General features: G+C 38.2%; 1 protein-coding gene across 3 annotated transcripts in view; it reads left to right on the plus strand.

Moving 5' to 3' along the window:
* The first annotated feature begins 5 nt into the window (after nucleotides 1-5).
* PARPBP (PARP1 binding protein) overlaps nucleotides 6-13392 on the plus strand; it is a 52930-nt gene continuing 39543 nt past the window's right edge. For all 3 annotated transcript variants that reach the window (XM_082784480.1, XM_082784481.1, XM_082784482.1), the window contains exons 1-5: nucleotides 6-68; nucleotides 1670-1822; nucleotides 7190-7420; nucleotides 9232-9339; nucleotides 11381-11551. In XM_082784480.1, the coding sequence (XP_082640606.1) occupies nucleotides 1673-1822; nucleotides 7190-7420; nucleotides 9232-9339; nucleotides 11381-11551 (660 nt within the window). In that variant the 5' untranslated portion in view covers nucleotides 6-68; nucleotides 1670-1672. The remainder of the gene's footprint in view (nucleotides 69-1669; nucleotides 1823-7189; nucleotides 7421-9231; nucleotides 9340-11380; nucleotides 11552-13392) is intronic.

Genomic DNA, 13392 nt, shown 5'->3' on the forward strand with positions numbered 1-13392 from the left:
GGAAAGGGCCGGCAGCCGCCTCGCACCGGAGCCCTGCCAGCAGCCCCGGTCCCCCCCCAGGGCCGGAGGTGGGTGAGCGGGGGCAGCCTCAGCCCGCTGGGGCCTCGTGTTGTGCCCGGGGAGCTGGGCGGGGGGGACCCTCAGAGTTTGGGGTGGGTCCCGGGCGGTGGTGGCAATACCGGGTATAGGGTGCAGGGCTTGTCCTGCGGGCTATTTTGGGGTTGTTAGGGTGGGTGCTGGCTCCCAATGACTTGTATTGTTCCTCAGAAGCCTCCCTCACTGAGGAGGGTGAGGGGGCAGAAACCCCTTATCGAGAGTTTGTTATGCTTGCCCTGGGCTGATTTGTACCTATCCAACGGTTTTGTTTGCTATGACTCCTGTTTTTTGTTCATTTCAAAGTAAAATGGGATAAAGTAAAGCGAATTCACTTACTTGGAGGGGGCCTGCAAGAAAGATAAGGAGGGACTCTTCATCAAGGAAGTGTAATGATAAGACAAGGAGGAATAGCTAAAAACTTAAATAACTTATAATTTTAATAACTTAAATAAAACTTGTGGCTTTACATTAGATATTGGGAAGAAATTCTTTGCTTAGACAGTGGTGAGGTGCTGGCACAGGTTGCCCAGAGAAGCTGTGGATGCCCCATCCCTGGAGGTGTTCAAGGCCAGCCTGGATGGGGCACTGGGCAACCTGATATGGTGGGAGGTGTCCCTGCCCATGGCTTCCTATGGTTGGAAACTGATGGTCTTTAAGGTCTCTTCCAACCCAAATGTGATTCTAACTCTTCCCCTGCAAACATCTTGGTAAGTTGTTGCTTTGTCTTGCTTGTTGCAAGATGTTGCTTTGTTTTCCCCGCCCCTCTCCTGTTCCTGATCATACTAATTACCAATAAATAAATAAGTGCAGTGACCTACGCGTTAACAAGGTGAAATAAGGGGAAAGGTTGGGTTTGTGGTCTGAAAGTAAAAGACGGGGGTCTTCATTGTGTACTGTATGCAGCGTTAGGGAATTGTGTTTCAGAAATTAATGGGTTTAGAGAAGGCAGTTTGAGTCTCAGGTACTTTTGGCTTGGTAAATGCAAGAAGGTGAAAGCCAAAGCATGAAGTAGTCAAATACAAAACCAATGTTGAAACTCATTTCCAAAGGAAATAGGGAGAATGATGACTTATGGGAGGAAAGGAAAAAAGGCTTTGTGCATAGGTAACAAAAACAACAAAAAAAAATCAGATGTCTTTATTAATAACTTGAAAACAATAGTGAATAAAACTTTCCAGTTTTAAACTCTTTTAATAGATACGGACTGGACAAGCAGTGAAAGCAGGTAGTACTGAAGATACACTTTAGGGTATCAGATTGGGTCCTTGCTGAGACAAAAGAGTGTCCTTTGTAGTAACTTTAATTCTTTCAAGTTAGTAAAATATACAAGGAGAATAAGGGGTCTTTGTGAAGACATCATGCATAAGTATGTTTTACCCTGCCTCTTCATTGTTGCTCTGTCATTAGTGAGGTGAGTCTTAATGCACTGTGTGTTTAACGGAAAGAACTTATTCTCTGGATTTGATGTGAAAAAATAAACAACAGCAGATGTGTAGCTTAATGGAAGGTGAAAACATGTTGGACCTCTCTTATTTTTCACATTTATTTCTCTTAATTTTGTGTTCTACTCTAGACAATGGTTGATTTCCAGCAAAAGATTTTAAACTTGATCAAACGTTTCAGAAGACAATGGCACTTATTTTCCAACTCAGAAAGAACTACTGTATGTGGAGCAGATTGCATGCTGATGGCGTTACAACTGTCAATGGCTGAAGTCAATAAACAGGTCAGCACTCTTTCAGAACATTCTTGGTACTGTGTGAAAAATCTCAAGTTTCTCAGACAGGGTCTTCTGTGAAGCTATTTTAGTCGCAGTGGTGAGCGTCCTTCAAGCAGGAGCTCACAGTAGAAGTTCATCATAACCTCATATTCCCTATTACTCGACACCTGATTTCTCCTGTTCCCTCATTGGCTGAGTACTACAGGTTCACACACTATTCAATGCACTTCTACACCATATATGTACAATTTTATTTGAGCAACTGTTAATTTCTCCTTTTCCTTTTTTCTTCTTTTGTGACTAGAGGGCCTGTGATTTTTGTTTTTACGGATTTTGTACTGCTCATTCTGGTTTTCTTAGCTATCTTAATTATTTTGGGACAGTGGGACCTTCCCCTTATCTGCTTAACATACTCTCCACTGCTATGCTACTGTCATGCCTGCACAATCACTTTTGAATATTCAAGGTTAGTGGATTTTCCACTGCAAAAACAACTTTCATTGCAAAAACACAGCTTTGTTTCTCACAGTATTTAGTGCATCTTAAACCGGGTTCACTTACTGGACTTTTTGTTTGGGCACCTATTTAAAACAACCATTTTGGTCAATTCAGTGTTTCATCTGAATGTTTGATGCCATGAGATGCTCTAAAAGTAATGATTAAGCACTTTGTCAAATTAGGGCTTAGAAAAAGAACACCAAGACAGATGAGAGGATAGAAGTGTTTTAAGTATGTATCTGAGTCTTCAGCTTTAAATACTAGTGTATTTTGTTTGCTTGTGCAACTTCAGTTTATTTCTACTGAGTGTTTCTCATTCTCTGTAGAGCAGAGTGAGGTAACTAGCATTTGGGATGTTCTTATCCCATCAAGGCAATTCATTTGGTCCACTGCTCAGCTCAAGGTTCTCCTTTTATCTTTTTGCTAAGGGCTCTGGAAATGCTTTGGAATGACATGAGAAGAATGAATGTAAGATGGATTGGGTATAGGCTGCACAAGTTGCTTGCAACATTGCGTTCTTGGCTACTGTTTTTCCTAAGGCTCCTCAGTTGAAGTCCTATGCATCTGAGCTGTGAGTGTGTACCCAGTACTTCTAGGAGGTGTACAATGTTCCTTGCATGTGTATAAGATACATAAGGGATGAAGAAGAGATTGCTCCCAACCCAGCTTTGGAAAACTCCAGAAACATTTAAGTCTCATACTTTTAAACTTAAATTTCACCAAGTATAATGGTAGCAAACAGCATGAGAAGTTAACTGAATAGTTGTGATGAAAGGGGAAAAATGTGTTATTAGAGTTCCTCTGAATGTATCTTTTGTTGTAGCTATAAGACATAAAGCCATTGGTGGCATATAGAGTGTAGTGAAAGTTACTAATCAATCTAGGTAAATGCTAAAAAAAAAAACAAAAAACAAAAAACAAAACAAAACTTAGGTAAACTTTCAAGAAGAGCCACCTTTCTTGAGGTTTGAAATAGAAGTAAAATTCAAGGTGAAGTTCAATTGAGAGTAACTGTCTTGTTGGTTATGTTTGTACCTGTGGACCTCCCTGTATAAAAGCAGGGCCGCCTAGAAACTGTTTCCTAGGACTGGTCCAGACACGTTTTGAGTCTCAAGGAGGGAGATTTATCCCTCCTAGGGAGTGAGATTTCATAGCCTTTATAGGCAACCTGTGCCAGAGCTCGGTGACCCTCAGTAACAAAGACTTTCCTGATGATTGGATAGACCTTCCTGTGTTTGTGCCTGTTATTATCTTCTCATGTCAGTGGGGCATTACTGCAAGGAGCCTGGCTCCCTTCCTTGCATCCTCTGCTCAGCTGTCTGTACTCATTGATGCATTCCCTGCTGAGCCTTCTCCTCTCAGGGCTGAGCAGCCCTGGCTCTCTCAGCCCCTCTTCAGAGGAGGGGTGCCTTGATCATCTTTGTGGGTCTTCACTGGGGTCTCTTCAGTATGTCAGTGTGCCTCTTGTACTGAGGACTACCCTCTAAAACATTGTGCAGTCCCAAACAACTAGCTCTGCAAGTTATACTGGCTTTTCTAAGCCTGGGATCTTGGCCTGAAAGTTCATTGCCTTTGCTTCTGCCAGACTTCAATGTCACAGCTATCAGATGCTTATGTCTCTATATTTGCTCTTACATGGATGGGTTTCTAAATCTGCATGCAGCCCTATCAACATTTCCTGGAATAGGAAACCCATTTGAAGTGTTGCTTTATATTGCTTAATGTGCTTTATAGGTCACAGTCTGGGAGCCTCCCTCTTAGAAGAGAGCACATGCAAGCACTAAAAGCTCCGTGTAGGGTTGGAGACTGCAAGATTGCAGAATCTCACAAATCAGGAAGAGTACCAGACAGGAATACTGCAATCTAGGAGTATGCCTGAAAAACTAGGATTAGAGACAACACCAGGATGGTGGTTAAACATAGCAATCTTGAAAGCACATGTTTCAAAAGCAGTTAGTGGCCATTTATTTAGGGAAGGTAGGAGAGACCATAATATTGCTGGAATATGCATCGTGTTTGTGTTTTTCTTAACAACTCTATGGCAAAATAGAAACGGCTTTGCTATGTAATTAGCCCTAGAAAGTTCACAATACCTAGAAAATACTAAAAAGGTGTATTTAGGCATGAAATGTTGCTACTGGATTTCAAACATGCTAAAATAAGAATCCAAGGAGATTTAATGTGCTAAATTATCAAGAAGCAAAGGAAGTGAAGATGCTTTATAACATCTTTTTTCTATGCCCATGAAACACAATACTTGCAATGTCTATCATGGAATGAAAGTCCAGAACTTTTTGAACTTCCTTTAGACATTAGTCAGCTGGCATATGCTTGTTGGAAACCATCATGCACTTATTTTTTCATTTAACATCAGACTTGTGACAATTGACTGTGTAAGTAATAGAATACACTGCCACAGTGAGCACCTGATCATGAAAGTTAATATCTGGAGTGCGATTTTACTTATATTAGAGCTGCAAAAATATTTGAAATTTAACTTTGCTAATCTCTGCATGTCCTTTGTCTTGCAAGGAATAGCTTTGGTTTAATAGATACTATATTGAGATTCTACTTTGTTTTGAAACAAATTCTTCCACAAGTACCAAGCTAAAATGACTTTTTCCTCTGACCAACTGCTGATCTCTTTGAGTTGTGTTTATAATATTATATATTTAATTTTTGGAGGGGCTGAAGTGGAAAGAGTTCATATCATAGAATGGTTTAGGTTGGAAGAGACCTTATAGGCCATTTATTTCCAACTTCCCCTGGCAGCAGGCAGAGATACCTCCCACCAGCACAGTTGTCCAAAGCCCCATCCAACCCAGCCTTGAACATTTCCAGGGATGGGGCATCCACAGCTTCCCTGGACAGCCTGTTCCAGTGCCTCACCACCCTCACAGCAAAGAATGTCTTCCTAAGGTCTAATCTAAATCAACCCTCTTTTGGTGTAAAGCCATTCCCCCTTGTCTTATCCCTACATTCCCTGATAGAGTTCCTCCCCAGCTTTGCTGTAGGACCCCTTAAGGTCTCTGGAGCCTTCTCTTCTGAACAGTCTCAACTCCCACAGCCTGTCTTTGTAGGTGAGGTGCTCCAACCCCTTGATTGTCTTTGTGGCCTTCCTCTGCACTCGTTCTAATAGGTCTGTGCCCTTCTTGTGATGGGGGCCCCCAGATGAGTAGCAGAAGCCTTTGCTATGTATTTTAACTTAGTCAGGCTCTGACTGTAATTCTTTGTGAATGTAGTTTTGCTTAAAGGGATTGAACTTATTTTAAGGCTTTCTCATTATTGCAGACTTTAACCGCTGATAATACTCATTTCCTTTAAATAAGAGATCCTCTAAGTAGTGTTATATACTGTACCCAAGCGCAGCATTACCTAAGCTCTCCCATCTTCTTGCTGACGATGAAGGTTGTAGGCTGCAAGCCAGTTAACACATCATTCAGTTTTACTCAAATAAGACGGATGTGTCATTTACTCTTTTTGATTTAAAACTGTGAATTCCATCCCTATTTGTTCCTGCCTTCAGTAACTTTTACCTTTTTGCTTTTCACTTGTGCCCTGCTGTTGTTCTTGTAACCCCCGACTATGGCACCTTTGCTAACAGCTTTGGTCCTTTAGTTTTCCACTTACTTATAAGATTATATGTAGTCCATAATGCTATGTTTAGTCTTTTATTTTTAGTCTCTTCTGTTCTTCCACGTAAAGACTTAATAAAAAGCATTTTCTATATTTTCCCTTTTGGTTTCTGCATAATAAAACTGCAAGCTATTGCTTTACAGTTAAGTGTTTGCACATCTCAGAAGTGCTTAGGGATCATTATTTGACGCACCCCTATATATAAATGCATTTATAGCAGATGACCTTATTTTGATGTAAATCCTTTGGGGGGGAAGTAACTGATAGATAAATAAAATGTGATTTTAGTCCTTCCTCTTGATGTATTTTCTGTTTCTGTCCATCAAAGGTCAACGGAGTGCTCTTCTCTCGAGAGTAGGAAAGGAACTGCAGCTGTGAAACCAGCCTCTTACATTACTTGGATACACATGAATTTTATTTTTTTGCCTAGAATAGGGAAAGATTCTCCAGTTGCTGAAAACATGCTGGTGGTTATTGTGCTACCCACATTTTGTCATTTTTTGCCTACTTTATTTGCACTTTAACTCTATTAATTGCTATTAAATCTTCTATTTGACTGTCAAGTTGTAATTCTCTTTCATTTGGGGGAGAGAGGGGGAAGGGCTAAAGGGAAGGAGGCAGATGGGTGCATGGGAATGTAATCTAATCATTCTGTAAGGGAGTGTGGGCCCAAAGCTGGGTATAAGATAGTGTCATATGGTTGATGTTATTTATGATACTAGTAAGGGGTATATGGATATAATTAGGTGTGTGTTGCTTTAATGCATTTGTTAGATCTGTGTAGCAATGCTATCAACATTATAGTAAACTATTAATAAGGGAGGGGGGAAAAAAGTTCATTTTTGTTGGGAGATGGCATATGTTTTCTCAGATCACTACTTGAAGCATGTTAATATTATTTACTGCTTTTGGAAGGTAAATGCCTGCTGTGAAGAACACTATTTCTGCAAATAATTAACTATATTTATGCAGTAGTCCTGTGAAAATCAATTTATTTTCTTATGAGTAAAGTTCAAAATGTATGCCTGGCATTTTAAAGATCAGGATAAAAGACTTAATTACAAAAAGTTAGAGCTAAGACCAAAGCACTGGAATAACTTCAATTATAAGTAATACTTTGTTACAAATGCAAATATTTAGTTTATATTTTTTTTCTGTAAGATACATATATATATCTTGTTTTAAAGTAACTTTTAAAGCTATGCTGAACATAAAACATTGTTTTTTCTGTCCTATTAGCACCACGGAGACTTCACGGTATTACTTAATGATGTGATGGAAACTTGGAAATATTTGTTACATGACAAACTAGGATTATCACATGAAAACATGGAAGAAAGAGAAAGTTATGCTGATGTTAAAAAAGCCTATGATTCCTTCTTAGCAAGCAGCAATATGTTAGATATCATAGATATATGTCAGAAGTGCTATGCTCTTGCACTTGTATCTGAAGAGGAAAGCATAGCCCCTGTAAGTATTTTGCTTGTTTGATCTCTGTTTTACCGTATTTCTGATTCCAGTTGTGGATTTACAGCGCTTCTAAAATATATGTGGAAGTCTTGAATTATTCACAAATGACTTCCCTTTTCTCTGGAGGAACAGATGACTTTAAATTAATAAATCTTTAAGACATCATAGATCCATTCAAAAATTGCATATTTCTGCTGTCCTGCTGGATGGGTAGATCACAGCTCCACTGAGTATATTGTTTTTTCTCACAAACAGAACTGAAAACTGAATTGTAGAGACTTGATGTAGATAGATCAAAGCTTAGTGATTAATGTGTCATGGAGTTTTGGATATATGTTGATAGACAGTCCAAATATTTTTGGTTTTCACTTTAAAAATACCTCGCTCCTAAAGGCAAAAAAATTTTCCATATTCTTCATGTATCTTCATGTTCAATTTTTTCCAGAGACTGCAAGAGGTTCCACTTCAGCTACTCAGTCAAGCATCTGTTGCAGTTTATTGTGCTTCAGATGTTATAACACCGCACATGAGGCCATGCTCCAGGCTAGAGAAGTTGTAGTACATATTGCAGTCTGACTACAAAAATAATGAAACTTTGGTTATATATTTTGATCTGATAACAAAGATCAGAATAAGATGGATACAGTTGGAAGGGACCTGCAAAAATTGAGTCCAAATGTCACAGTGTGAGTCAGTTTTTCTCACAGTTAGGCAATTTGTCTAGAAGGACCATGAGGGACAAAACCAAAAACCATGTGAAAATCCAGAAAAACTACATCCACTGCCTTCCCTTCCTCTACTAAGAGTGTGATCTGACCATAGAAGGGTATCAAATTAGTGAGATGGACTTTCCTGAACCCATGTTGCTGGGTCTGATGGTTGTGTATTAGTAGCAATTAAAAGAAGTTTAAAATACAAGCATGCCACATGATTTTATTTGATTCTGTGCTCTCTAGAGTATGGGAAGATTAAAAGACAAAGGAAACATATAATGAAAAATTAATTAACATTGGATTTAGCTGCACCTATTTCTAGCTTGTAACAAAAATTACAGAGAGGAGTTAGCTGTCTGCTTGCAGGAAGGTAACATGCGTTATTAGAGGAAATTAGTCAATAAAGGACAGGATATTTCAATTGCTTGGAATAACTCTTCCTCCTGAGTTGGGGATAAAGCTGTGTCCATGAAAAAGTAGTCAAATACTGGAACAGGTTGCCCGGAGAAGATGTGGAATCTTGCCTTTGGAGATATTAAACTTGGCGCGGCAAGTCATCACTGAGCAACCTGGTCTAACTTGTCTTGCTTCAAGCAAGTAACTGTACTAGGTGATCTCAAAAGAGCCCTACTAACCTAAATTGTTGTATGAGTCTATGACAGGTATGCTTGTAACAAACTTGCCTACTTAAGTTTAGAGAATCTGCACTCAAACAGTTCTTCAAAAGAAATAAAGTTTAGGACTAAAGTTTAGGAAGCTGTAATTGCTTTTCTTTTGTTTTTTGCTACTTTCATGGGAAAGGTAGAAAACTTTGGAGGGTTGATGAGTTCTTTATAATTATGGCATAGTGCTAACTTTTTTTTTTTTAAAATAGCTGCTTTTAGGGCAGTAACTGTAAAAGTTCTCCTGAGTTAATTTGAATCTTACATGTCATTTCTCTCTTAGAACAATTGTATTTCTAAAGACTAAAGAAAAAGTAGCTTTTGGTGTTCAAAACATTAGCAAGCTGGAGAAAATCATAGTTTTACTTGGTGTTATTACTACTTTTGTGTTACAGTCATCTTTGTATTTAAATTTATGCAATTCTTTTTATTAAAGGTTCAACTGCTGGAATTTATTTCTGGCATAATGAATGTACCAGAAAATAGTGGCTGTGTTCCTTCTACTCCCACACCAGTCAACAGACAGGACCAGAGCAATGCGAAGGTAAATAAATAAATAATAATAAATGTGTCTATAAATTCTTTTTTTAGTGCTTTTTAGATACAGAAAATTTAATGGAATATGGAATACAAGTTTTCTTTTGCAGTTATTTCTATTAAGATATTGTTGTGTTTTTTTAAGTATATTCAAGCTCTGTATCTCTTTGGTATGAGTGTGTGCATGGGGCAAGCGCACAAATTTATTCCCTGGAAGACAGTCCTTTTATGGTGGGCACTTGACATAGATTTAATCTGCCTTTAAACAATAGGGAATGCATATTTTTTGCAAGTATATTATCATTTAAACATTGTCTTGGATGTGAGTTAAAAGAATTTGCCTGATGCTGCAAAGTGAAATGGTAAGAGATAAATTTAGGTTTAACTTTTCAACTTAAGTAATGCTTATTTACTTTCAGAAGAAATCTGAGCACCAACTGTAGTGGTAGCTGTAGAAATGCAGACAATGCTGATCTGTTGCAGTAGACAACTGAGGACTTTGTGGGGATACTGAATTCAACCACCTAAACAGTATCAGTATAACAGTGTTTGAAATGGTGAAGCTTCAGTCATTTAATGAGGAAAGCAAGCTTGGAAGTGTCGATTTCAATACAATATTTGGGTGCAACTCAAAATAGTTCCCAACAAGTGAGCAAGCATCTTCCCAGCAATCTGACATCAGGATAACAAAGTGTTTCAGTTAAATGCACTTAGGTGCTTTTCTCTTTGTTACTAAGTTTATGCCCTAGATAGCACTTCTACCAATAGGCTCGCTTGGTGCTCTGACTGTGACATGTATAATAAAAAATATTCTTGGCCCCTTCTTTTTGACTGCTTACATTCGTCCTATTTCCTGTTGAATAAGAAATTCCACAGCTACAAAAGGTTTATATCTTTCTTTCTATTAATGGCCTTTTCTTGTCTTTGCTTTCTTTGCTTATGACAAAACTATAAATTATTAAATTCTGAGAATTTTGTTCTTATAGGATCCTGAACTGCAATATAAGTAATTATAATTTTATATTTTTGGATATAAGGGTAGAGCTGGGTTGTAATTTAATATAAACTCGACAACTTCAATCAGTGGGACTTCTGTTATTTAAATCCCAGGGAACCAACCAAGGGAAAAATTAGTGCATCTGAGCTGGAGCTGGTGAGGTGTTGAAAGTCTAGCTTATTTGAAGTTAATGTAAAATCATTGTAGTTTAATGGTGTTACTATTTTGGCTTGAGATGTAAAAGGGATGTTTGTGGAGAGATTGCTAAATAGAAATAGAAAGCCAACTTTAATAACTGGAGATACAGTTCTCAAATATTTTGTGAATACTCAAGTACAGTATATAGTATGTCGAGTACTGCTTGCAGTTTTGGGCACCATAGTATAAGACACACAAAACTACTATAGAGCCTCCAAAGGAAGGCTACAAACATGGGGAAAGGTCTAGAGGGCAAGACAGGTGGGGAGTGGCTGAGGTCCCTTGGTTTGTTCAGCCCAGAGCAGGCTTTGGGGGGGGCCTCATGGCAGCCTGCAGCTCCCTCACGAGGGGAGTGGAGGGGCAGGCGCTGAGCTCTGCTCTCTGGAGACAGCGACAGGACCTGAGGGAATGGCATGGAGCTGGGACGGGGAGGATGAGGCTGGGTATTAGGAGAAGGTTCTGCACCCAGAGGGAGAGGGTGGTCGGGCACTGGGACAGGCCTCCAAGGCAGTGGTTATGGCACCAAGCTTGCTGGAGTTCAAGTGTTTGGGTAATGCACTCAGACATGGTCTGAATTTTGGGTGGTTCTATGTGGAGCCAGGATTTGGACTCAATGATCCGTGTGGGTCCCTTCAACTTTAGGTATTTTGTGAATCTAATTTTAACATATTAATCATGCTTGCCTTTGTCAGTGCTTCCATAATTGCCATACGTGAAGTAATATTTTGAAATTATGTAAGGTAAGATTCTTACTTTTCCAGAGTCCTATTAGTACATGTGTAATTAGATTTAAAAAAGTAGCATGTAATTGAGCAGTAAGATGACCAGTTAATGTTGATGCTTTCTTATACAGGTGATGTTCTTGGCAAAGAAGTGTGTTTATTCATATTTAAGCCTGTTGGTGAATTCTAAGGATGATCTGGCATTGGCTCATATTCTAAATGTTCCTGACAGAGGACTCGGTAGAGAAGCCTTTACTAAGCTAAAACATGCCTCACAGGAGAGAAAAATGTCCATTTTCCTGGTATGTGTGTCCAATGAAACTTGCTGTAGATCAGAGATAATGGAATAGTTCTGTAAACATGAAATGTTGCTTTAGTTTCATACACAAGACTGACACTTGCAAGCCAAGCTGAATACCACCTAAATATAGTTTCTAGGTTTAAAACAAACAACAACAAAAAAAGTGACAGATACAGCCTGAAGAAATGGATGCTTGCTTGATTGTGAGATATAAAGACAAAGAAAAATGTGTGCATGTGTACCTCTAGAGCACTAAAGTGTGGCATTTCAAAAACAGGAATCGGGACTGTTAACAAAAAGAATCCATTAACAGTGCATTACAATGCGTTTTACCTTTTTTGTTTTAAATGTTGAAGGTACTTTAGCTAAATGTTTTTTTTTTTTTTTTTAAAAAAAACAAACACTTTTTGTGCACTTTTAGATTCAGTTTAACTCAAGTTTTAAAGTATTTCTTTTGCACAAAATCGCTTTTATAGACCAATCTAATGATAAAAATACTGCCTTTGACATGTACATGAGAACAGACTCCAAAATTTGGAGTAGCTGTATTGCAGCTTCTTCAGCTTTGGCAGAATTTTTGGAGGGTAATGCTTGTCAGTTGTCTATAGCTTGATTAGTCTTGAAATATTCTCCAAGATATGATATGGGATATTCCTGCCTATGTTATACTCAAAGGCACAGAGCTAGAGGAAAAAGAAGTATGCTCCCTTGCATAAGAACATAAAAAGCTATAGCATCAATTACAGTACTCAGAGCATGTGAGGTGAATTTATACTTAGAATAGTTATAGCCACCATAGAGCCATCTCAAAAATAGTTATAAGAAGTAAGAATTCTTTCTCCAAAGAACCACTGTGGTACCTCATAGTTAAAATAATCAAATTTTGCATACACAGTGCAGACAACAGTAGACAGAGGAAAAACAGTATGGGTATGTAACAGTCACTGAAGCAGCTGCAGTCTCAGATTTTATGGTTGAAAAATATGGAAAACTTCTGAAATCTCAGTTCCAGGATTAATTATCTTAGCTCCTAATGCTCCATTAAAATTGTATATTAAAAAGTTGTTTGGACTGGATTTGTTGCCTCTTCCTCATACTTGCCAGAGGGGAAACTTCTCTACTGTATAAAGAAGTTGTCTTTTCTGGCATCTATGTCTTGTAGAAGTCCTGCAAAGCCAGAATATTTTCCATTGGGAAAGCAAGGTCCTATGAACCATACTTTATCCACAATAAGTCTTTAGTGCAAAAGCAGGAATAGTGGCAGGTTTACTTTCTTTGCTAGAATAATTCCAGCTGTATTTGTTACAGTCCCAAGAGCTTTATGATTTAGCTGTATAGTCTGAAATTAATATGTAGAATCAGCATTACGGCATCAAGCAGTTGTAATTGGTTTCTTATCTAACTTTTATGGAGAAATGCTAAGCTGTTTGTTTTGATCATTGCATTAAAATTTGAGGGGTCATGATCAAAAGTGTACTACTTTGAGGCCATCTCTTATTTTCAATGTCTCTATTGTATGCTAGATATATGGAAACTTTCAGAATTGAATATCTGATGACCTTTTAATGGTCACATTTTTTCAGCTTTGAGCATTCATAGTTTTTATTTGTACCTCTGAAAATATATATGCTACTGGAATCAATTTTTACATGCTTATATTAAATATTCATAGGCTCTTAGGCCATAGACAAGGCTCTGAATGTTTGAGTATTTTTTTGATGTCAGCACAAGCATTTAGAGAGCAACAACAAAAATATATATACTCTATTAATAAAGCTTTTACCAAGCTGTCCAAAAAAAAAAAAAATCAAATTAGTTGGGTCACTTTTGTTTGGCTTGCGG

This window comes from Aythya marila, assembly GCF_965140915.1.
Source record: "Aythya marila genome assembly, chromosome: 1".
Lineage (NCBI taxonomy): Eukaryota > Metazoa > Chordata > Aves > Anseriformes > Anatidae > Aythya > Aythya marila.